The 25,641-nt window shown below is 35.3% G+C and overlaps 1 protein-coding gene across 1 annotated transcript in view; it reads right to left on the reverse strand.

Moving 5' to 3' along the window:
* SFMBT1 (Scm-like with four mbt domains 1) overlaps positions 1-23,990 on the reverse strand; it is a 62,868-nt gene extending 38,878 nt beyond the window's left edge. The window contains exons 1-3 of the mRNA XM_008054982.1: positions 23,833-23,990; positions 16,403-16,497; positions 5,107-5,347 (exon numbers count right to left, since the gene is read on the reverse strand). Of these exons, the coding sequence (XP_008053173.1) occupies positions 5,107-5,347; positions 16,403-16,497; positions 23,833-23,860 (364 nt within the window). The 5' untranslated portion in view covers positions 23,861-23,990. The remainder of the gene's footprint in view (positions 1-5,106; positions 5,348-16,402; positions 16,498-23,832) is intronic.
* Positions 23,991-25,641: the final 1,651 nt, after the last annotated feature.

The following is a 25,641-nucleotide window of genomic DNA, read 5'->3' on the forward strand; positions in this document are numbered from 1 at the left end:
AAAAAAAAAAAAAAAAAAAAAGGCAATGAGTAGATTTATACCACTCTTCACATGCTCTCCCCATTGTCCTATTTTTACAGTATTACTCTCTATATATTATATATATATATATTTTTATTTTTTTATTATTTATTTTAGTTGAAGTCTTACTCTGTTGCCCAAACTGAAGTGCAGTGGCTGTTCCTGGCCACTGCAGTCTCGACCTGCCGGGCTCCGGCGATTCTTCCGCCTCAGCCTTCCAAGTAGCTGAAACTACAGGCGCGCGCTACCATGCCTGGCTAATTTTTTGATTTACTGTAGAGATGAGGTCTTGCCAAGTTGCCCAGGTGGGTCTTGAACCCGCGGGCTCGGGCAGTTCACTCAACTCGGCCTCCCAAAGCGTGGGATTACAGGCTGAGCCACCATGCCCAGCCTGTATATTTTTATAGTAATACTGTATCTACATTTTAAGAGCATGCAGCCATTATATGCTATAATGTCTCCTTTGTAAGCACCATTTATTCTAAGTTCTACAGCTACACATACATTTAATGCTTCACTAGCAGTTCTTATGCTGTTACTTCATTTATCTGGTTTTCTGAAGCTCATTTCCTAGTAGGTACCTTAAGAAGGGCTCATGGGAACAATATTACTTGAGTTCTTACCTGTTCATAATAGTTTGCATATAGCCTTTATACCTGAAGTTCAGTTTGGTTAGATATAAAATCTTTGTCTTATGTTTTCTTTCATTAAATTTCTTAACTATTGTCTATTGTCTTTTGGGATAAAACATAGTTGTTAATTACTGATGACAATCTTGTTTTCCTTCCTTTACAGGAAACTTGGTCTTTTTTGTCTAAATTGCCAAGGCATTAGTTTTTGCTTTAACATTCAATAGTTTCATTACAACACATTTTGATGTAGCTGTTCTCATTTGATTTTCCTGTATACATGGTGAGCCCTCTCAGTATTACAAGTCCTCTTTTATTTCAGTAAAGTTTACTTGAATTGGCAAAATGCAGTGGTTCACACCTGTAATCCCAGAACTTTAGAAGGTCAAGACAGAAGGATTACTTGAGCCCGGAAGCCTCAGACCAGCTTGGGCAACACAGTGAGACCTTGTCTCTACAAAAAAATTTTAAAAATCAGCTGGGTGTGGTGGCACATGCCTATAGTACCAGCTATCAGGGAGGCTGAGGCAGAAGGATCACCTGGGCCCAGGATGTTGAGGCTGAGGTGAGCCATGATCATGCCACTGTACTCCAGCCTGGCTGACAGACTAAGACTTTGAATCAAAAAAATCAAACCAAAAAAGTTTACTTGAATTATAGTTTATACCATTTTATTGTTATCATTTTGGTTTTCTTCTTCAGGAACTTCATTTTTACCTCTCACATAATTTTTCTCAAATCCTTTTTATTTCTTTCTCCATTTGTTTTTCATTTTATTTTTTCTTTTGTCATCAATTTCTCTTCAGATATTAGCCCTGGTGTTAATTCATTCCTGTCTTTGTTTCTAATATTTTTTATTTCCAGTTCTTGTCTAAACTCTACTTTTTCTCTTTAAAGTAGTCCTTTTCTCCAATCACTTTCTGAATTTTTATAAATTTTACTTTTTTTTTCATTGCTTCTATCATTGTTACTACTTTCTTTTAGCTTATTTTAAAATATTTATCTGACACAATGTTCATCACTTTTGTGGTTGTTTCTCTTAAAGGATTTTACTCTACTCTTGTTCATCATAATATTCTTATATTGAGACTCAACTGAAATTCTTTTCTATTGATCATGTTTAAATGAAATGCATTCTCCTATACTCTTAGGATGAGATGGTGGGCCAGGTAGCTTAATGTCTCTATATCGTTTTTCACAAAGTAAAAAACTTTCACAAGTAGAAGCCCAAAGATACCCCAGGGCCCTAACTCTCAGATCTTCATTTCCAAATACCATTCTTAACTTTAAAAAAAAGCAGGACATCTTGGGGAAATGGCTGATTTCATTCAGGTCTAAGACAGGGAAATGCTTCTCTTTTTTTTTTTTTTGGAGTTGGAATCCCAGTGGAGTGCAATGGCATGCTCACAGCCACCACAGCCTTGACCTGCTGGGTTCAGGCAATTCTTCTGCCTCAGCTCTCCAAGGAGCTGGAACCACAGGCATGCACCATCACACAAGGCTAATTTTTGATATATTGTAGAGACAAGATCTCATCAAGTTGCCCAGGCTAGTATTGAACCCCTGGACTCAGGCTCTCATCTCTGCCTCCCAAAGTGCTGGGATTACAACCATGAGCCACCAAGCCTGGTAGGAAATGCTTCTTGAGACAAAAAATAAACGGCTCAAAGAATCACAGGGACATATCAAAATGACACATTAGCTAGCTTGAAGGGGTACACACTCACCAAATCTAGGACAGTTTCAGCATCAAAATAAATATGATAGTAAAGGATTATGACTCACTGAATAAAATCAGAGTCATGAGTCTATAGTAACATATATACCTACATATATACACATATGTACATAAATGGAAGAAAAGGGGATGTTCTCTCTACATAGCAAAAAGCCAAGTAAGAAATGTACAAGAAATTAGAACAACACCATTTGGTAATCACTGAAGTAATAATTGTTCCAGATAAAACATATCAATGGATGCTAAGAGTAGTGAGGGAAAGTTTGAAGAGTAACAGGATATTTTGATAATCTCCAAGTATCTTCCAATAAGACATGAATTAATTTTTAAAAACATAATGTTAATTAATTAAAAGCATAATTTCAAACTAATTAATTAAAAAGAATACTTTTACAGTGGAAAAACCCGGCATATACCAACCTAATCAAGTGATGGAAGTTAATATCACCAATAACAAGACAAATACATAGCATGTATCTCCTGATAGAGTGCACTGGAAGGACATAGTTTCTGTATTTTTCCTAACAAAAGTACACAACCTAAATCTAAGGAAACATCAGACAAACCCACATTGTGTAATTGTGTTCTACAGAATAACTGCCCTATGTTCTTCAAAAATGTCAAGACGAAAAAACCCAAAAAGTTAAGAAAACTAAAGAGACATGACAACTAAACGCAGTATGTCCTGAACTGGGCCTTGGATCAGGAAAAGACCAGGGCATAATGAATATTACTAGGATGAGGACATAATGAACATTGGGAAAACTGGTCTGTACCTTTCAAAATGACAAGGTCATAAAAGATAAAGAAAGCCTAAGGAAGTATTTCAGATTAAAAGAAACATAAGACAACTGAATGTAACACATGATCTGAGATTTTCTTTTATTAAAAGAATGTTATTGTAATAACTAGTAAAAACTGAAAAAGGGCCAGGCATGGTGGCTTGTGCCTATAATTCCAGTTACTCAGGAGGCTGACGCGGGAGGATCACTTGGTCCCAGAAGTTCAAGACCAGCCTGGGCAACACAGTGAGATCTCATTTCAAAAAAATTAATTTAAAAATATTAGCCAGGTGTAGTGGTGCATGCCTGTTGTCCCAGCTACCCAGGAAGCTGAGGCAGGAGAATCACTTGAGCCCCAGGAGCTCGAGACCAGTCTGAGAAATATAGCAAGACCCTATCTCAAAATAACAAAAATAAAAAAAATTAAAAAGTGGTATAAAGACAAGACCATGTTTATTAAACAATGCTGACTTTAAAAAATAAACTGAGTAAGAGATGTAGATTAAATAATGGTACTGAGCTGGGCTCGGTGGCTCAGCCTGTAATCCCAGCGCTTTGGGAGGCTGAGGTGAGTGGACTGCCTGAGCCGGTGGGCTCAAGACCTGCCTGGGCAACTTGGTGAGACTTCATCTTCTACAATAAATAAAAAAAATCAGCCGGGCGTGGTAGCGCATGCCTGTAGTTCTGGCTACTCGGAAGGCTGAGGCGGAAGGATCGCCAGAGCCCAGCAGGTCGAGGCTGCAGTGGCCGGGAGCGGCCATTGCACTCCAGTCTGGGTGATGGAGTGAGACTCCAACTCAAAAAATAAATAAATAAATAAATAATGGTACTGTATCAAAGTTAATTTCCTGACTTTGGTATCTTACTGCACACATGTTTTTTAGAAATACATACATTATTTATGAGTAAAAGGGCATTATGTTTAAAACTGACTCAAATAGTTATTAAAAGAGCTTAAGTGGGTGGTAGAGAGAGGATAAAGCAAATGCAATAAAAATGTCAACATTTGGGGGAAACTTGGCAAAAAATCTCTAAGAATTTTCTATATTATTCTTTTTTTTTTTTTTGAGTTGGAGTCTCACTCTATTGCCCAGGCTGGAGTGCAGTGTCACACTCGTGGCCATCACAGCCTTGACCTACTGGGCTCAGGGGATCCTTCCACCTCAGCCTTCCAAGTAGCTGGAACTATGGGCACGCGTCATCACACCCAGCTAATTTTTTGATTTATTGTAGAGATGAGATCTCGCAAAGTTGCCCAGGCAATCCTCTCATCTCTGCCTCCCAAAGTGCTGGGATTATAGGCATGAACCACTGTGCCTGGCCTTATTCTTGTAACTTTTCTGTAAATCTGAAATTATATCAAAGTAAGAAGTTGAAAGAAAAATATTAAAAGTCTGGTATTTTCTTAGATCTGCAGTCTCTCTTCCCATCTTTATCTCGCCCTTTTCTTTCTTTTGCCTATATTGTCTCTCTCCTGCTTAATTTGGATTCTACACCAACTAGGGGCCCTTCCTGGAATGGAACTTGAGTTGGCTCATTTTAAGAGTTTCTGGTTTCCAGATTGCTAGGGACAAGTGGAGAGAGGGTAATAAAAACAGAAAGTAAATCCACAGCACATCAATCTGACCTAATGCACTTAAAAACAACTAGACCAACAAATCTCAAACACAGAGAACCTCACAGTCCTAAAAGAAGATAAGCAACTGATGTTCCCTACAAGCATCATAAAAACCTGAGGCTTTGTGGAGCAAAGAAAATAATTTTAAAAGACAGGGAAATGTGTATTATTCCTTATAAACATTTTCATTCAAAATGTTAACCTAGAAAAGTTAGGTAAACCTATGTGCTTGGGAGACCGAAACCCTTAAGTCTGTGGACAATCCAAATTTTCTTATAGCAAAATCATATCATGTCTTGATAGAAAGTATTTTATTACCTTCTGGGGCTTCGAGGGTCTTCTTATTTTGTTCACACCACCCAATGGGGTAGAGATCAGCTTTCCTGATATCACACCAGAAATCTGCTCTCCGGTCCTCCCCATAGCCATCATAGCGGAGAAGGAGCAACTGCTCGCAGGTGGTAATGATGGTGGCAACCCAGTAGGCTTCAGGATCTTTTCTCACAGCCACCTCCAGCTTCATCCCAGGAGCAAATCCGTTCTGTAAACGTGTGTCCACCTTAATAGGGAAATGTCATTAAGTACCAGATGTGTACCTTAAATGGGTATTTCTTTGACCAATATTCTTTTTTAAGACTTACAATTTTGAAGCACTAAGTGATATAAAATCTCAAGGGAAACCTGATAAATTTCAATTCTAACTCATAGGAGTGATCCAAACAAAACAGAGGAATAACAATGAAGGAAGTCAATATTTTCACCAAATCAGTCTATTATGATTATAGAAAATGCTTTCTATGAAGTACATAAATTACTAAATAGTCACCATTTTAACAGCCTTCAACACATTACTTTTAGGAGTAATTTCTAGATCACTCAACAGAAAATTTATGAAGCTAGTAAAGGGAAAAGACAAAAATAAGCTGTAATGATAATAAATTATAAATGATACAAATAATGATATGAATGATATAAATTCTAAATGATAATAAACTAAATCCTTAAATAATAATTAAGAATGTCTCTTTCTCTCTCAAAAGTGCTTTAATTTAGATGGAAAATTATACTGTCACAAAAGTATGGGTTAACAATTCTGGAGCTACTTTATGTGTATACTAAGACTAAATAAATACATATATTGTAGATAATGAGAGCGAGGTTTCTCACAGTGGGAGAATGAAGACACAAATAAGTAAAGGGAAAGACTAGAATGAAACCTGTAAAGTCGGATTGGAATCAGAGATATATGAATAGGGACATGAAGACAGAGATGATAGATAGACAGCAGATAGATAGATAACATATAGACAGATGGATGAATAATAGAGATATAGATGTCTATGTATGTGCTTATATATACATGCACACATATATCCTAACTCTGTGAACTGAGAGGGACTACAAATAATGATATCCAGTAGCAATAAGCAAATTTAGTGTCCAAATTTTGAATTCTAAATACCATCTTCCAATAAGAAAAAAAAAAACAAAGGCTTCATAAAAAATTATTTATTCCAATCCTGAGGTAGGAAAATCACAGTAAAGCCCTAGAATAGCTTATGATGCCAGAAAGAAGGTGAATGATCAAAAAATGATGGAAGCATGTTGAAAGAACACAAGATAACTAGAAGGATCTCAATAGCCACATTTGGGACAACTTGAGCAATAAAATAAATATTGAGAGTAATGGATTATAATTTATAGATTTAAATAAATATTTCTGAGTCCACACTGATAAAAATAAACAGGAAAGAGGGGACAGATCTTCCTTAAGGTAGAAAACCAATTAATAAATATAGAAAAAAATGATGGAAATAGAAAATCTCTATTAGACAAACACTGCAGAAATAAACATCGCAGGTAAGAATCACTGATGGATGCTAAAATACTATGATGAGAAGCAGGATATTTGCATAATCTCAAAGGTTCTCCTGATAAGATTTTTATTAATTGCAAAGGAGAAAACAGTAACATTACAGTGAAGAAATCTGGCAGACAGCACTTTGACTAACTAACTGTCAAAGTCAACATCACCAGTCCTAAAACATCAGTATCATGTACCTGTGATATCATACAACAAGAACAATTTCATTCCTATAACATTATTGCCAAATCTCTATAAACTCAATCTAATAATGAGAAAAAACAAATCCTAACTGAGGGAAATTCCACAAATAACTGGCATGCAATATAGACTGTTCAAAAGTGTCAAGTCCATGAAAGACAAAAAAAGAAAAAGGAACTGTCACATGTCAGAGGAGACTATAAACACATGGCAAAGAAATGCAATGTGTCCATCACAACCATTGAAAAATGAGAATAGTATCCAGGAAAAGAAAGAGGCACAGAGGAAAAGTCTCACATTCTGTGTAAAAACTCTTCCCCCTTCTAGTCAATACTCTCTTCTACTTATGAAAGGTAATCACTATCCTGAACATTACAGTTCAATATTGTCGATGTTTCTACACCATGTTGATGAAATTACACAGTATAAATATTCTTTCAAGTAAGACTTCCCTTTTCAAATACTGCTTATGAGATTTATTCATGCTGTAGTTTATTTCTTTTCACTATTGTATAGTATTCCACTATACAAACATGACACAATTTATTCATTCCACTGCTTCTAGTACTAGGTGTTTGGGCAGTTACATTTTTGGGAGGTTATAATAATGATGCCATGAACATTTTTACATGTACCTTAGTAAACAGATACACAAATTTCCATAATAGATACAACCAAATTGTTTTCCAAAGTAGTTACACCAATTTACTTTTTTCCAGTAGCGTATGAGAAATCTTTTTGCTCCATTCTAACCAGCTTTTTGTATTTTCAGTCTTTTTCACTTTCAACCATTTTAGAAGGTGTGTCATGTATCTTATTGTGATCTTAATTTGTACTATCTGACTATTAATGAAGGTGAGTACCTTTACACTTATTAGCCATTTAGATTTCTTCTTTAGGGAAATGCCTAAGTTCCTTGCCTTTAAAATTCAGTCTATATTTTGGGTATCAGTGCTTCGACAGTTATTTGTGTTGCAAATATATTCTCATTTTTATGATAGTGTCTTTTGATGAACAAAGGTCTTAATTTTATTGTAGTCTAATTTATCAACATTTTTCCTCTAAAAAGGTAGTACTTTTTCTACATCTTTAAACAAATATTTTCCTAAACCCCATGGTCATAAAGATGATACACTATATTATTTTCTAGAAATCTTTCATATTTAGAACTCATATCCACCTGGAATTAATCTGTGTATAAAGTCAAATAGGGGCCAGGTTTTATTTGTTGCAACATATGCATACAATTAAACCAGTACCTTTCTTGACCACTGTAAATCACCACTGTTGTTACAAATCAAGTGTCCCTACAAAAGTAGATCTGTTTCTGTTGTGTCTTTCCTTAGAGCAGCACTACATTGTCTTAATTAAATTTGATCTCTAGTTGAGCAAGTCATCTTGTTTATTTTATTCTTTAGGTGTGAATGGAAGGCTACCTTTGGTCCCTTATATAGTCATATAAACTTCAGAATTGTCTTGTCAATTTCTACCTAATATTTTATTTTCGGGAATTATTTGGTTGCAGTAAATCTATAGACCTATTTAGGGAGAGCTGGCGTCTTTACAATAGTGACTCTCTAGTTATATGAATAACATATATTCCTTCTTGTATGTAGGTCTTTTTAAACTTACATCAATAATGATTTGGAGTTCCTTGTAAATTTTTTACATTTAATCCTAGACACCTAATGTTTTGATATTATTGTATTTTTTACTCAGTTCAAAATATTTCCAAATTTTTCTTGATATTTCTCCCTTGACTCATGTGTTATCCAGAAGTGTGTTGTTTAATCTCTAAGAAACTAAGGGTTTTCCAGCTATCTTTCTGTTTCTGTTATTGATTTCTAATTTAGTTCCATTGTGGCTAAGAGCAGAGAGTGCATGAGTTCTATTCTTTTAAATTTGTTAAGGTGTGTTTTATGTCCCAGAACGTGGTCTATCTTTGTGAACATTCCATGTAAGCTTAAGAAGAATGTGTATTCTGTTGTTGTTAGATGAAACAGTCTACAGATATCTACTATATCCAGTTAATTGATGGTGTCATTAAGCTCAATTATGCCCTTAATGATATTCTGCCTGCTGGATCTATTACTGATAGGAGGGTGTTGAATTCTCCAACTAAAATATTGATTCATTTGTTTCTTCTTGTAGTTCTAAGTTTTTCTCTCATGTATTGAGACACCCTGTGATTACATGCATATACATGTTAAGGACTGTTACGTTTTCTTAGAGAACTGACCCCTTTATTATGATATGGTGTCCTTATTTAACCCCAACAACTTTCCTTTCTTTGAAGTCAGCTTTGTCTGAAATTAATATACCTATCCCCTCTTTCTATTTGTTTTTGTTTTGTAAGTTGTAGTACACATAGTTTATTAAAATGATAGTGATTTACAGATTTTTAGAAATTGTTGCTGTGATCTTTTAAAAAAATTTTTCTTTCTTTTGATTAGTGTTAGCACAGTGTATCTTTCTCCATCCATTTACTTTTCATCTATATGTCTCTTTATATTTAAAGTTTTTCTTTTCTTCAATTTTATTTTATTTTTTATTTTTTTATTTTTTATTTTGAGTTGGAGTCTCACTCTGTCGCCCAGACTGGAGTGCAGTGGCTGCTCCCGGCCACCACAGCCTCAACCTGCTGGGCTCCAGCGATCCTTCCGCCTCAGCCTTCCAAGTAGCCGGAATTACAGGTGCGCGCTACCACGCCCGGCTAATTTTTTGATTTTATTGTAGAGATGAGGTCTCACTGCCCAGGCATGTCTCGAACCCATGGGCTCAGGCAATCCACTCACCTCAGCCTCCCAAAGGCGCAGGATTACAGGCTGAGCCACCGAGCCCGGCTTCAATTTTATTTTTAAGAGATAAGATCTCACTATGTTGTCTAGGCTAGTCTTGTACTCCTGGCCTCAAGCAATCCTACCACATCAGTTTCCCAAAGTGCTGGGATTACAGGCATGAGTCACCATGCCCAGTCTTAAAATAGTTTTCCTTTTTCTTTTCTTTTCTTTTTTTGAGTAGGAGTTTCACTCCGTTGACCAGGCTGGAGTGCAGTGGCACACTCATGGCCACCATAGCCTCGACCTGCTGGGTTCCTTCCACCTCAGCCTTCCAAGTAGATTGGAACCTCAGGTGCATACCACCACGCCCAGCTAACTTTTTTATTTACTGTAGAGACAGGTCTCGTCAAGTTGCCCAGGCTGGTCTTGAACCCCTGGACTCAGGCAATCCTCTCACCTCCACCTCCCAAAGTGCTGCCGATTATAGATGTGAGTCACTGCACCTGGTTAAAGTGGTTTTCTTATAGACAATATAGAGTTGGGCCTTGCTTTTTAATCCATTGTGACAATCTCTATCTTTTAAATGGTGCATTTAGATCACTGACATTCAAAGTGATTACTCACATAGTTGGATTCATATCTACAATATATATGTTACAGTTTTCTATTTGTCACCTTGTTCTTTGCTCCTATTTTTATCTTCTACTTGTTCTGCCTCTTGTGGTTTTAAATAGACATTTTATATTATTCTATTTGCCTTTCTTCTTAGCATATCGGTTATATTTCTTTTTAAACTTTTTTTAGTTGTCCTAGAGTTTATTATTCCACGTTCTCCTTGAAATAATACTATGCTGCTTCACAGGTAGTGTGAGTACCTTATAATAACAAATAACTCGAATTCCTCCCTCCCATTCCTTTTATCATCACTGCCATTAATTTCATTTATACATAAGCATACCTAGCATGTTTTGATAAATAAATGTTCATGACTGAATCCCTTGTTGCTGTCATTATTTTGAACAAACTGTTATATGTTGGCTCAATAAAGAATAAGAAAAATTAAAGATTTTATTTTATCCTTTTCATTCCTTCTTTAACACTCTTCCTTGTTTTTTACTTCCTCAGAAACCATGCAAACAAGAAAAGAGGGGAGTGAAATATTTAAAGCATTGAAAGCAAAAAGCTACCAATTTAGAACTCTGTATCAAGCAAAACTGCCCTTAAAAAGTGATGTATTAAATAAAGATTTTCTCAGACAAACAAAAATTAAGGGATTTTTGTCACCAGTAGACCTGCTTTGGAAAGAAAAGTAAAATAAATTATTTAGAACAAAGGAAAATAATATAGGTCAGAAACCTAGATCTACATAAATAAAGAAAGAGCATCAGAGAAGGAATAAAAGACGGGAAAATATAATCTTGAATTTTTGTTTTTTTGAGGCAGGATCTCATTCTGCTGCTCAAGTTGGAGTACAGTGGCATGATTACGGCTCACCACAGCTTCCAATTCCTGGGCTCGAGTGATCCTCCTACATCAGTCTACTGAGTAGCTGGGACTGTAGGCATACACCACTACATTTGGACAATTGTATTACTTTTTATAGAGACAAGGTCTCCTTATGTAGCCCAGGCTGGTCTTGAACTCCAGGGCTCAAGCAGTCCACCCACATCGGCCTCCCAAAGTGCTGGGATTACAAGTGTGAGCCACGGATTTTTCTTATTCTTAATTGACTTATCAGATAACAGCTTGTCCAAAATAATAACAGTAACAAAGTGTTTGGTGAGTACAGTTTAAAAATATTACAGCTTATAAATTAATGAGTGATGGCAATGTTATAAGGGACATGAGGGAGGAACTGGGAATACTTTGGTATAAGGTACTTGTACTACCTGCAAAGAAGACTTGGATTAGCTGTAAATATATATATATTACAAACTCAAGGGCAACCACTAAAAAAAAAATTTAACAAGAATAATGATATGCTAAGAGCACTATAAAATAAGACTAAAAAAAGACAAATATTGCATCATTCTACTTGTGTGGGATACAAAAAAGTAGAATAGAGGACAAGGGAATAAAAAGTTATTGTTTGATGTATACAGTATCTGTTTGAGATAATGGAAAAAGTTTTGCTGATGGTTGCACAACTTTATGAATGTATTTAATGCCACTGAACTGTATACATAAAAATTAATAAAAGGGTACATTTTATGTATATTTTACCCAATAAAAAATTTAGAATTTAGTGGTTGCTGAAAAGTTTTCAATATGCATCCTTATTTACAGTCTTCTTATGAGTGATATTTTCACTTCACATGTACTTACAACATGTACTCCCAAATCTTCCCTCTCATCATTTATGCTACTGTAGTTACATATGTTATAAACAATAAACATATAATAAATTTCTACTGTTGCTTCAAAGTTATCTCCTAGAGATATTAAAATTAAGAAAAATGAACTTTATATCTACTATATTTATGCCACTCCCATCATTCTTTGTGTAGATATATTTTGTATCAAATTCCTTCTGTCTTAAGAACTTTTTAAAATATTTTTTGTAGTGCATTCTCCTGGTAATACATTTTCTTAATTTTTTTCCTTTTTTAGAAAAAAAGAATTTATTTCTCCTTCACTTGAACAAAGTTTTTGCTCATTACAGAATTCTGGATTGATAGATTTTTTTTCCTTTTAACAGCTTAAAAATCTTACCCTATTATTCTCTTGCATGGTTTCTGAAACACATTTTGCTGTACTTCTTATCTTTGCGCTTCTACATGTAACGTGTCCTGTTTTTTCCTCTGTCTTCAAGATTTTCTTTCTCTTTGGTTTTCTGTAGTTTGAATATGATGTGGTTAGGTGGGTTTTGTATGTTTGTTTAGTAATTATTCTTTTAGTATTACTTCTTTTTTAAAATTTATTCATGCTTCTTAGATCTGTGGTGTGGTATCTTTCTTTCCTTTGGAAAATTGTCTTTCTTTCCTTTGGAAAATGAGAACATCAAGTACCTCTTCCTCACTCTCTTCTTTCTTCCAAGATTACAATTACAAATACATTTATAAAAAATATTATCTCACAGCTATTGGGTGTTCTGGTCTTGTTTTAGTCTCATTCTTTTTTCTTTTTATGCTTCAATCTGGGCAATTTCTATTGATCTATCTTCAAGATCCTATCCTCAGTTGTCAAATCTACTGATGAGCCTGTCAAAGGTATTCAACTCTTGTTATATTTTTCATTTTTATTTCCATTTCATTTTTTCTAATAGTTTTGTCACGAGTGCAACTCATTTTCTGTCATGCATGTCCCCCAAGTATTCTACTTGAGTCTTTAACATATTAATCAATAGTTATTTAAAATTTCCTGTCTGAGTTTTCTTTAGTTCCAATATTTGGGTCCTATAAGTCTGGTTCTGTTGCTTGCTTTCGTTTTTTGACAGTTTGCTGTTTCTCTGTTGCTTCTTTACATGCCCCAAAATTTTTGGTTGAAAGCCAGAGATCGTGTATAGAACAGCTGAGATTGAGACAAAGAGTATTTAGGCCTGGAAATGGGCATGTTTCTTCTTTTCTTAGGCCTTTTAGTTCAAGGGAGAAGGTTATGTCAATTTATGTCAGAAATGGAGTTGGGTTTGTGTTTTGTTGTTGATATTATTCACAGTGTACCACAGCTTCAAATTCCTCTAGCATTATCTAGTATTTAGGTTGTATGCTCATATCTTTCCCTCAAATGTCTGCTGCTCCACCCTCAGATTTAGGTCTTCTCTTTGTGGCTGCACCTCAGAGACCATCTCTCTCCATGCTCTCGTCTTTCCCTTATAATAGACTGCTATTACCCAACACTTGCTAACTTGGTGGTGGGGGACTTGCAGGGCGGGGCACTCTCAGAGATCAGAGATTCAGCCTCAACCTTAGGCTGTGTCCCTGGGTCTTGGGGATAGGGACAGTTGATCCCTTCACCGTAGGGGGTCACTAATCTCCAGCATGTATTCTGTCCTTCTCCCAGGGACAGAGGGTTTTTCCCTTCTGTTCTATTCCCTAAACTGCATTAGGTCTTCACCTTTGCCCTAGGATTAACAGGGCTTTTATTCTCTGCTCTAACAGTATAGAACTTTTATTCTAGAGAATCCAGGTAGAGCTTAGTGTCTTTCCCATAGTGAATGATGTTCCTTCCACTAGAATGCACCATGAGGAAGGCTTTTTCACTTTTATACCCTTCTCTGCAAATCCAATTTATTTCTAATTCTTTCTTCAGTCTTGTTTTCCTTCCTTCCTGTGTTTCAAACTGGATATTGTAAAATTCTTGACAGAGACCTGCACATCCATCTCCCTTGATCTGGGGAATCTAAGTTCTACCACCTTTGCCTGTGATCTGCTAGTCACAGGCATCCCATTTGGGAATCTTCCCAACCCATGCATGATTTTCATTATATCTGGCAGTACTTCACCAATATTTGGGCTCACAAATATTTCTTATGTTTGAGAATGAAGAAGTATGCATTTGTTTTTCATTCTCCTTGTTGCTCTGTTATTCAAAGAGGAAAAGATGAAATCTGTTTCTCTAACACTACATTTTTTTTTTTTGAGCTGGAGTCTCACTCTGTCACCCAGACTGGAGTGCAGTGGCACTCCACTGGGCTCTGGTGATCCTTCTGCCTCAGCCTTCCAAGTAGCTGGAACTACAGGCGCGCTACCACGCCCGGCTAAACACTACATTTTTAAAATAAGAATTTTAGTAAAAATATCTGTTGTCCATTTTAACATTAGTATAAATAAATAAGCTCAGATAAATACATATCAGAATAGGAATAACAACAAATATAAGAATTACAAGGTATTATATAACCACTAACAGGCTTTCCATGTATAAAAAGAACAATGAAAACAATTGGAAAAAATTAAGCAATGCAGTATAAATAAAATCTTTATCTGAAGTACATAATTCTCACCACTTTAAGAGAAACATAAGTGAACTAAGAAATAATCAAAAAAGGGCAGCTAATATGACTGAATTTTTTACATAAGAACAAACTAAAAATAGCAGAGTTCTTTAGCATACAAAGTCAACAGCTAAAAGAATATAGTTCATCCTCACAAAATCATAGACAACACTGAGTGAGCATTTGCACATTAGTGTCTTCACAAATCCTAGGAAAAAAAACTATGTCCTACCAAACACTGCTATGGACTGAACTGTCAGTTCAAAATTCATATGTTAAGATCCTAACCTCCAGTGTAATTGAATTTAGAGGTCCTTTTTGGAGGTTGTCTTCGTCCATTTGGACTACCATAACAAAATACCCTAGACTACATAATTTATAAGCAACAGGAATTTATTGCTCACAATTCTAGAAGCCACAAAGTCCAAGATCAGGGTACCAGCAGATGTATCCAGTGAAGTCTCACTTTGTGCTTCAAAGATGGTGCCTTCTTGCTCTGTCTTCACATGGTAGAATGGGCAAATGGGTTCCCTTAGGCCTCTTTTATAAGGGCACTAATCCCATTAGTGAGAACAAAGCCCTTATGGCCGACTCACCTCCCAAAGACCCTGACTTCTTCATACTACCACAATGGGATTAGGCTTCAAGTATGAATTTTTAGGTGACATGTAATTAGTATTCTGACAAGATGAGATATCAGAGCATTCTCTGTCTCTCTAACATGTGAGAACACAGCAAGCCATATGCAAGCCAGAAAGAAAGAAAGCCCTCACCAGAAACTGACCATGCACCCTGATCTTGGACTTTCAGTCTCCAAACCTGTGAGAAAATAAATTTCTGTTGTTTAAGTCACCTAGTCTATGATATTTTGTTATGGCAGCCCAAGCAGACAATGACAAATATGAAGTAAGTATTTTTAGAATCAATAATGTTGCATGTTTTAAGAGGAAGTTGGAAGTAAACAAGTTAAAAACTAGGTCTAAATATAAATTATTAATAAAATTATTAATAAAATATGGAGTATTTTCTTACATCTTAAAGTTATTACTATTGCAAATACATTATCCATTGATGAAGAATTATACTGAGTTGTTAGAGCATAAAACTAGGCTGCATAGGCCACTAATATGACCCATGTATGACACACTTATGTTTCTGCTCAATATAAGAGCAAATAACATTATTGAAATCATTTTCAGTAAGAAAAACCAATAAATGCAATAAAGTAAAATAAAATAAATGATTTTCTTCAATTTGTGAGAAGATTTTTTTGACAAAAATAAAGGAATATTCATGAATAGTCAAAAAGATAAGTCCTGTATTGAGTGGCACAAAATACAAAAAATATTTCAGAATATGTCCATTTTTTTTTCTTTTGCCTCACTGCACTCCTGAGAATAACATGGGTCACCACCATCTCTACTGGAGCTACCCAAGAAAATTCAGTCAGGAGCCTCCCTCCTGTTGTGCCTGCTCAAATCAGCATAGTCCGAACTGGAAATATGGCCTCAATATGTGCCACCAGTGTTTCCATCAGTATGTTAAGGATAGAGGTTTCATTAAGTTGGACTAAAAAAGTGATCTTCCTTGAATGGATTATCTAAAGCATCCTTCCAGTGAAAGAAACCATGCTAACTCCTTGTATATAACATTTTAAAAATGTATACCCTTCAAAAAAAAAAAGGAATATGTCAAGTTTTCTTATTGTGGGTGCAGGAAGAAGGCAAAAGCTCTTAAATTCTATCAAGTGTCCCACTTTAAAATAACTTTAAATTATCTAATGATAGTACAATGATTCAAAGGAAAGAGATATACCCAGTAGAGCAAATTGCTTACATGTTTAAAAGAACCATAAGGAACTGCTGTGGACCCAGTTTCTTCTAGATAATCTTCCCAGCTTAATTCTACTTCTTCCATACCAGAACCAGTATCTGGAATTAAAAACAAAAAAACAAAAACAAAAACAGGTGAATCCCGATTAAAGAAAACTTAAGGTATACAAACATAAACTCAGCAAACCTAGCTTATATAATTTACTTCAAAGTAAGTTAACTAATTTTATACAAAAGAATTAATTAATTTTTTTTTTTTTTTGAGTTGGAGTCTCACTCTGTCACCCAGACTGGAGTGCAGTGGCCGCTCCCGGCCACCGCAGCCTCAACCTGCTGGGCTCCGGCGATTCTTCCGCCTTAGCCTTCCGAGTAGCTGGAATTACAGGCGTGCTACCACGCCCAGCTGATTTTTTGATTTATTGTAGAGATGAGGTCTTGCTGCCCAGGCGGGTCTCGAACCCGCGGGCTCAGGCAATCCACTCACCTCAGCCTCCCAAAGGCGTGGGATTACAGGCTGAGTCACCGAGCCCGGCTAAGAATTAATTTTTAAAAAATGATAGGTCCCTTTAGTGCATTGACTGTCAATGCATCTTGACAGAGAGTAGTTTGAGGCACCCAAATTGGAGTTCACCCCAATGGAGCATATAAAGCTGGTGGGAGTATAAACTATTACAACCACTTTGGATTGATACTTAATATCTAATATCAAACATTTAAGACACTTAATAGGCATTTCAAACTGAGATTTTCAACCTGACTCTTTCTTAGTACTCTCCAACTGAGTAAAAGAGACTGCTAGTAAATATCTTAGCTTAATAAAAAAAGTGTCATTATCCTTGCTTCCCTCCCTTTTTTCCCATACCTTATATCCAATCCATTAAATAATTCTATAGGTACTATCTTTAAAATATATTCCAAATCTAAGCACTTCCCATCATATTTATCGTTATCTCTAGTGCCAGGCCTAACCACAGTATCTTTCACCTTTCAATCACACTAAGAATCTAACATTTGTGAGAGACTACAAAGGCCCTACATGACCTGACCTTTGGCTACCTACCCTACCTCTTTATCCCCAGTCAGATACTCCCTGTTCACCACACTCAAGTGACAGTGAGTTTCTTGCCATTCTTCTTTAATCAAAATCTTTCTGCAAAGTCTCTACATTTGCTGTTTGCTCAGTTCAATGAATCATCTCCCAGTGTTGTGTGCACTTCATTTCATTTAAGTCTACTCAGATATCACCTCTTCAGAAAGGCCTTCCATCAGCACCCATCTAAATGGGGGCTCTGCTTCCATTTTCTTCATGGCATTAATTCCTACTTGACAGTATACCATATGCCTTTCTATCTTCCCCATTAGATCATAAGCTCCATACAGACAGGAATTTTGTTTTGGTCACTCCTATATTTCTGTCATCTAAGTTCTTAAAATACCTGATGTAGCATAGCTAATAAATACTTGCTAAGTGAACAAAGATCCAAGTACTCTATAATTCAATAATCCCACTTCACATAAACTCCCTAAGAGCAGGGATGGTTTTTTGTTTTGTTCATTGATATATCCCTCTGCTCAGAACACTGCCTGGTACATAGGAAGTTCTTAATAAACAGTTGATGAATGAGGGCACCCTATGGAGAAACCCATGCTTCAAATGAACACAAGGAAGCAAAAAGGATGTTCACCATAGCACTGTTTAAAACAGCAACAAATTGAAAGCAATCAATAGGAGAATAGAAAAATTATGGCAATCTCTCAGTGGAACACTACGCAGCATTTGAAATGAATGAGCTAGTATTGCCATAGATAATTATAAAAGAAAAACTGCATCAAGCAGATACAACAAGTGCAGAACAAAAAGCACAGCTCAATTAAATTTAGATTCCAAAACAAAACTTTGCAGTGTAATGTTTATGAGTATATGCATATTAATAAGAGTATAAACAAGGATGGGGAGACTAAATATCAATTTCAACAATGTTACCTTTCAGAGTAGAGAGAAGACAAGATTAAAAGGGAAAGGGACATACAAAAAAGACAAACTGTATTAAGTTTTATTTCTCTTAAAAAATAGAAAGATATGAAAAGATGTTGAACATTACTCATCATTAGGGAAATGCAAATCAAAACTACAGTGAAATGTCTCTTCACACAGATTAGGATGACTATTATCAAAAAAGCAAAAATTAACAAATAATAGTGAAGATGTAGAAAAATAAGAACACTTGTACACTGCTGGTAGGAACTTAAAATGATACAGCCACTGTGGAAAACAATACGGCAATTCTTCAAAATATTTTTAAAGTTATTATACAATCCAATAATGGCACTTCTATGTATATACCCGAAAATAATTAAAATTAAAAGCAGGGCCTCAACTGGCATTTGCACACAATTGTTCATAGCAGCAATATCCACAAGTGTCCACTAACAGATAAATGAATAAACAAAATGTGCTATATACACACTATGGGATATTATTCAGCCTTAAAAAAAGGAAATTCTGTCATATGCTGTGACATGTGACTGAAGACATTATGCCAAGTGAAATAAGCCAGTCACAAAAGGACAAATACTGTATGATTCCACTTAAATGCGATACTTAGAGTAGTCAAATTCATACAGACAGAAAGTAGAATGATGGCTATCTGGGGTTAGGAAAATTGGGGACAGAAAATGGGGAGTTATTGTTGAATGAGTATGGAGTTTCAGTTTGGGATGATAAAATTCTGGAAATGGATAGTAGTAATGATTGTACAACAATGTGAGTGTACTTAATGCCAATAAACTATATACTTAAAAATTATTAAAATGGCCTGTAGTCCCAACTAAGGAGACTGAGGTAGGAGGATCACTTAAGTCCAAGAGTTTAAAGCTATATTGTGCTATGATCACACTTAAGTATAGCCACTGGACTCCAGCCTGAGCAAAATAGCGAGATCCCATTTCTTTAAAAAAAAAAAAGGCTAAAATGGTAAATTTTACATTTTGAACATTTTATCACAAAAAAAATGAACAATGTCAACATTTATTAAATATTCATGCTAGGTACATGATTGCTATATTCTTTTCTATATGTTTTTATGTATTTGAAATTTTATCATTAGAAATACAAAGTCTTCTTTGACAACATCTTGGAAACAGAGGTCAGTAGACAGTCAACTTGCATTACTAAAACATAATGCTGGGCATCCATGGTCCTTAGCAAGGACTCTAGTTCTTTGGACAGCATGTTAATTTAAAAATAAAAAATCAACAGCAACAATAAAACTGATGGCTCAATTAACTAAAACTCTCATACATTAAAAACTACTAAAGCTGAGCAGAAGCAAGACTAATGATCTGATGAGATAATGAGCAAAATATATGAAAAGACATGCAAATTTTCTCATTTTAAGAGAAATGCAAATTAAAACTACAGAGATATCAGATTGGGAAAAATTCCAAAGCTTGACAATATACTCTATGGCAAGGTTGTAGTCAAACAGGTAAAGCATAATGTCACAACCTCTGTAGAAGAAAACTTGGCAATGTCTAGCAAAATTACATTTGTATTTACCTTTTGATCCAGCAATCCCACTTCTAGGAAACTATCCCAAAGATATGCTGGCAAAAATACAAGAAGACATATGTACAAAGCTATTCATTGTAGCACTATTTGTAATACCAAGACTGGAAATAACTCAAATGTCCATCAATAAGGAAATGGTTGGATAAATATGGTATATGCATTCAATACTATATAGTTGTAAAAAGCAATGAGAATAAGTTAAGTGAAACCATATTACAGAGCATTTTTGTTAAACCTCTACTTTTTGTATAAAATGGGAGAGATAGGGGTTTGAGTATATATATATGTGTATATATGACATAAATACACATACATATAATTGTTTATATATTTTTAGATGAACAACAGAATAATAAGTTTAAAAATAAACTGGTTATGTATATGGATAAAGAGAAAAAGAATAAACAGTATCAGGTTGAAAGTAGGAATCTTGTTATATAATTTTGACTTTAGAATATGCAGGATACTTGACACAATTTAGAAAAAATTGTGTCAAAAGAAAAAATTCTAAAAATTGCAAATGAACTGAAACAAATGAGCCTAACTGTTGGTGGCAAAACCACAAAGAAAACAGGATTCCTTTAAGTAATATTAAAATACAATACTCTTACTGCAAACCCCAGTGGAATATATTTAAAAGTAAGAACTATGAAGAAATCATAAACTGCATGCTTATTGCAGTTATTTGCATCTTATTGATACTTAGAATGTTGATATTGTTATTTTGAAACAAGTATAGGACTTTTATACAATAAAAACAAGTAAGTAATGATATTAGCATCATTAGGAAACGACATTTCTACAAGACTACAAGACAAAAAAATTCAAGCATAAAATCGAAGAACTAAAAACCCTGCAATTTCCTTTTTTTTTTTTTTGAGATGGAGTTTCACTATGTTGCCCAGGCTGGTCTTGAACTCCTGGACTCAAAAAAAAATCCTTTCATCTTAGTTTCCTGAATAACTGAGATTACAGATGTGTCCCACTGAAGTGAGCTAAAAACATATCATTTTAAATTAAAATTGTACACTTGATTTTAGCCAAAAGGCCGAGAAGTAATTAAATTAAAATTGCAAATAACAATATGAAACTAGATTTTTTCTCTTCCAAAGATGTCTATTTTCTATCTATGGCTATGAGTAAAGCCTAGAAGAAATAACAACCTAGTATCAATGAGTACTACAGCACCAAGCACTAAATATAAAAGCAAAAACAAACAAACAAACAAACAAACAAAAAAACAGAGTTCCCCAGAGAAAAGGCAGTTTGCAAGTTTGGGGCAGGAGATGTGCAGGAGGTACCTGAAATTCTTACTGTGCCAGAAGGGAAGGACTAAATATATCAAAGATAAATGACATCACATCAGAAGAACACAGGAACAAATCTGAAAGAACTTTCACTGCTCTAGAATGGTCTTTGATTATCAAAAGAATGATGACAGCAATGGATTCAAACTCATCAAGATACACACACACACACACACACACACACACACACAACTCTTGCATCCATGAGGTAATATTTAAAACAAAAGAAAATCAACCAATTTCTGAAATGGCAGAATGAACATCTCAGTGAACTAACTCTCCCATAAAAGCTGTAAAAATACTGGCTAAACAATAAAAATCAACCACTTCAAAGCTCTGAAATTTAAAAAAGATACAGAACAAACTAAAAAGCGCCTACTGAAGACAAGCTACTGAACCTCAGTTATAACAGTGGGGTATGGCATTTTAAGTTGGGGCTATTCCCCTCCATCTTTCCTCTCCAGCTATAAAAAAAGAATGTTAGAATACAAAAAACAAGAACCAAAATGTTTTTAAAACTCTATGAATAAGTTTAATAGCAGAATGAAGCAGATAGAGAAAAGTACAAGTAAAGCTGAAAATAAAACAACAGGAAACACCCAATCTAAAGGACAGGGACAAAACAGACTGAAAAAAATAAAAAGAACCTATGGACCTGTGAGACAATAAAAGAAGGTCTAACATTAGTTTCATCAAAGTTCTAGAAGAAGAGGAAAAGAGGGCATGGCTGAAAAAGCATTTGAAAAAAATAATGTACTGGAAACCTGGCAAAAAATATAAAGCCTATAGACTCAAAAGCTGAGAAAACCTCAAACTAGATAAACCCAAGGAAATTCATGCAAAGATACTAGACTTAAACTTCTGAAAACTAAAATCAAAGAGAAAAAGATCTTGAAACTAACAAGAGAGAAACATTTCTCTTAAATCCAAGGCAGGGGATGAGGGCTTGGGGAGTTGAGGAGTGTCCAGTGGCAGCATATTTCTCATCAGAAACATGGAGGCCAGAAGGAAGCAGCACAATATTTTTCAAGAGCTAAAAGAAATTAACTTTCAACCCAGAATTCTATATCCAGCAAAAATATCCTTCAATAATGAATGGGGAAATCAACACATTCTCAGATGAAAGGAAACTAGGAAGATTTGTCACTAGTAAACTTATCCTAAAAAAAAAAAATGACTAAAGGAAATTATCTAAATAGAAATGAAGTGACAAAAGAAGAAATTCTGGAAAAACAGGAAAGAATAAGTGACAATAGAAAGAGTAAAAATGCTGAAAAATATAATACATTTTCCTTCTCTTAAGTGTTCTAAATTGTTTGACAGTTTAAGCAAAAATGTTAACCATATCTGATGTGGTGGTTCTCAAAGTATGTACAGAAAATTATTTAAGACAATCATAAATGACAGAAGATAAAGAAATGTAAAAGTAGGTAAGGTTTCTATACTTCATTCAAAGTAATAAAATGATGATGGTGATAAGTTATATATAAATGCAATATGGGGGTTCCCCAACCCCCCGGCCACAGACTAGTACCAGTCCACGGCCTGTTAGGAACCAGGCCGTACACAGGAGGTGAGTGGTGGATGAGCAGAGCTCCACCTCCTGTCAGATCAGCAGTGGCGTTAGAGTCTCATAGGAGTGTGAAGCCTATTGTGAACTACACATACAAGGGATCTAGGTTGCTCACTCCTTAAGACACTCTAACACTTGATGATCCCCCTGCCCCGCCCCTGAAAAATTATTTTCCACAAAACTAGGCCCTGATGTCAAAAAGGCTGGGGACTACTGATGTATTACCTAAAACAACCACTACAAGCTATACAAAATGATACACTCAAAAACACTATAGATAAATCAAAAAGGAATTCTTAAAAAATGTTTAAGTAACCCACAGGAAAGTAGGGGGAAAAAAGAAGAAAGACAAAAAATAGAGAAAACAAATGAACAAAAAAGACAGAACTGAGCCCTAACATATAATAATTACATTAAGTGTAAGTGTATAAATATACCATTATAAGATCAATTTTTTTAAATGACTATATGCGGTTTCAAGAAACTTATGTCAAATATAATACAGGTATGTTGAAAATAAAAGGATGAAAAAGATATACCATGTAAACATTCATCAAATAAAGCAGGAACAGGTAAATCCATAGAGACAGAAAATAGATTATAACTGCCAGAGTCTAGATGAACAGAAAAGCACTGTTAATTGGTTTATTTTTGGAGGTGATTAAATGTTCTAGAATTAGACAGCAGTTACACAATATTGTGAACATACTACAAAGTCTCTGAATTATATACTCTAAAAGGCTTAATTTTATGGTATGTGAGTTACATCTCAATACAATTTATAATTCAGTAACCATCAAAATTTAAATGTTATTTAAAAAAAAAAGATCTGTTCATAAAAGTCACTTTTTTTCAGCAAATATTATTAGTAACCCCTAGTGCTAGAAAAATAAGTGGTAGAAAGATAAGTCAGACAATATAACACAGGTAAGCAATACAATTATGCACCCTGAAGAATATATTCTGCTCAGTAAAACCAATACCTGCATCAAGTTGCTGCTCCCCGTTCATTTCCACAGCATATGGGCTATTTCCTTCCAAAACAAAAGAAAGGTCTTATGGTTCTGCTACAATCTGAAGATTGCTTGCAGTTTTCAAGTATCTGTTCAATGGGCACCCAAGTGTCCAAATGAAAGTGCTGTAAAATGAAAAAGAACACATAAACAGCCTGAATCCCAAGTATGTTTACTCACTCATAAAACATGGCACTCAACTAGGCTGAGAGATGGGATTTGTAAAACAAAAACACACTGGCAGAATAGATGGAATGGGAGGAAAAAATGGACACCTTTTCTAATTTTGGAGATTTTGCATGTGTATGTGTTGGTGTGTGCAAGCATGAACAGAGAGTGCACACTATCAAGATTTTGATAAGAAATCTAAAAATCACAACAAATTAAGATACAGATGAATTACTGCCCTTTAAACTTGGATTACCAAACTTAGCACCATGGTTCCCATCCACAGAAAACTGCAACTTCTAATGATTTCGTGAGAGAGGGAAGTTAGTTTTCAATGCTTTGTCCCAAAAGTGTGAAATGACTCAGGATACAGCATATTACTTTATCTATTTTTCCATTTCATTTATTCAGAATATTATACAGAGCCACATATATCCACTATATTATACAATTATAAAAGAGAAACTCTCCAAAATAAGCTATAAACTCATTTATTCTTTTTAAAAACAGCTTCATTGGAGTATAATTCACATATCAAAATTTCCCATTTGAAGTGTACAAATTAATTTTTAGTAAACTTACAGTTGTGTAAACATCGCCATGAATGAGTATGAGAATACTTGTGTCACCCTGAAAAAGAGAAACCACGTACCACTTGCTGTTCCTCCCCATTCCATCCCTCAGCCCAAGCAACCTACTAACCTGCTTTCTGTCTCTAGAGATCTTGCCTTTCTCAGACATTTCACATAAATGGAATCAAACAATATGTGATCTTTTGTGTCTAGTTTCTCTTGCTTATCACGATTTTAAGGTTCATCCATGTTGCAGCATGGATGAATCTATTTATCCTTGCTTTACATACATGTAAAGTAATCTAAGATATTATCTTAATATATGCCCAGTATATTAGAAACAGTAAATGAAAGGGGGAAAGGAGCTGCTATAGGGAGGCATGGCATAAACTAGCTAGAAGGGTGACATATAGAAAACTATAGCCGGGCTCGGTGGCTCAGCCTGTCATCCCGCGCCTTCGGGAGGCTGAGGTGAGTGGATTGCCTGAGCCCGCGGGTTCGAGACCCACCTGGGCAGCAAGACCTCATCTCTACAATAAAAAAAAAAAAAAATCAGCCGGGCGTGGTAGCGCATGCCTGTAATTCTGGCTACTTGGAAGGCTGAGGCGGAAGGATCACCGGAGCCCAGCAGGTTGAGGCTGCGGTGGCCGGGAACGGCCACTGCACTCCAGTCTGGGCAACAGTGCTAGACTCCAACAAAAAAAAAAAAGAAAACTATAGAAGTGGGATAGGTACTTAATAGCACAGCTTTGAGGGTGATATCCTTCAGGATTAAGCAACTCTATACCTCCCAAAAAGTTTTCAGTGTGTTTTAGAGCCTCCAGTAATTGATTCTCATAAATAACTTTAATCACAAAGAAAAGTTAGCTTAGATTTTAATATATCCTTTGAAAAGTTATCAGTTACCTAAAGGACAACAGATTCAATGGGTAATTGGGATACCTAGGTTCTAGTTCCAGCTCTACTGATAACTGGCTATATAATCTTATATAATACCATATTAACTCAAGTTTTTATCTATAAAATTTAAAATTTTTTA

Source organism: Carlito syrichta, unplaced genomic scaffold, assembly GCF_000164805.1.
Source record: "Carlito syrichta isolate Samal-C Ts95f unplaced genomic scaffold, Tarsius_syrichta-2.0.1 Scaffold301625, whole genome shotgun sequence".
In the NCBI taxonomy this organism is placed as follows: Eukaryota; Metazoa; Chordata; class Mammalia; order Primates; family Tarsiidae; genus Carlito; species Carlito syrichta.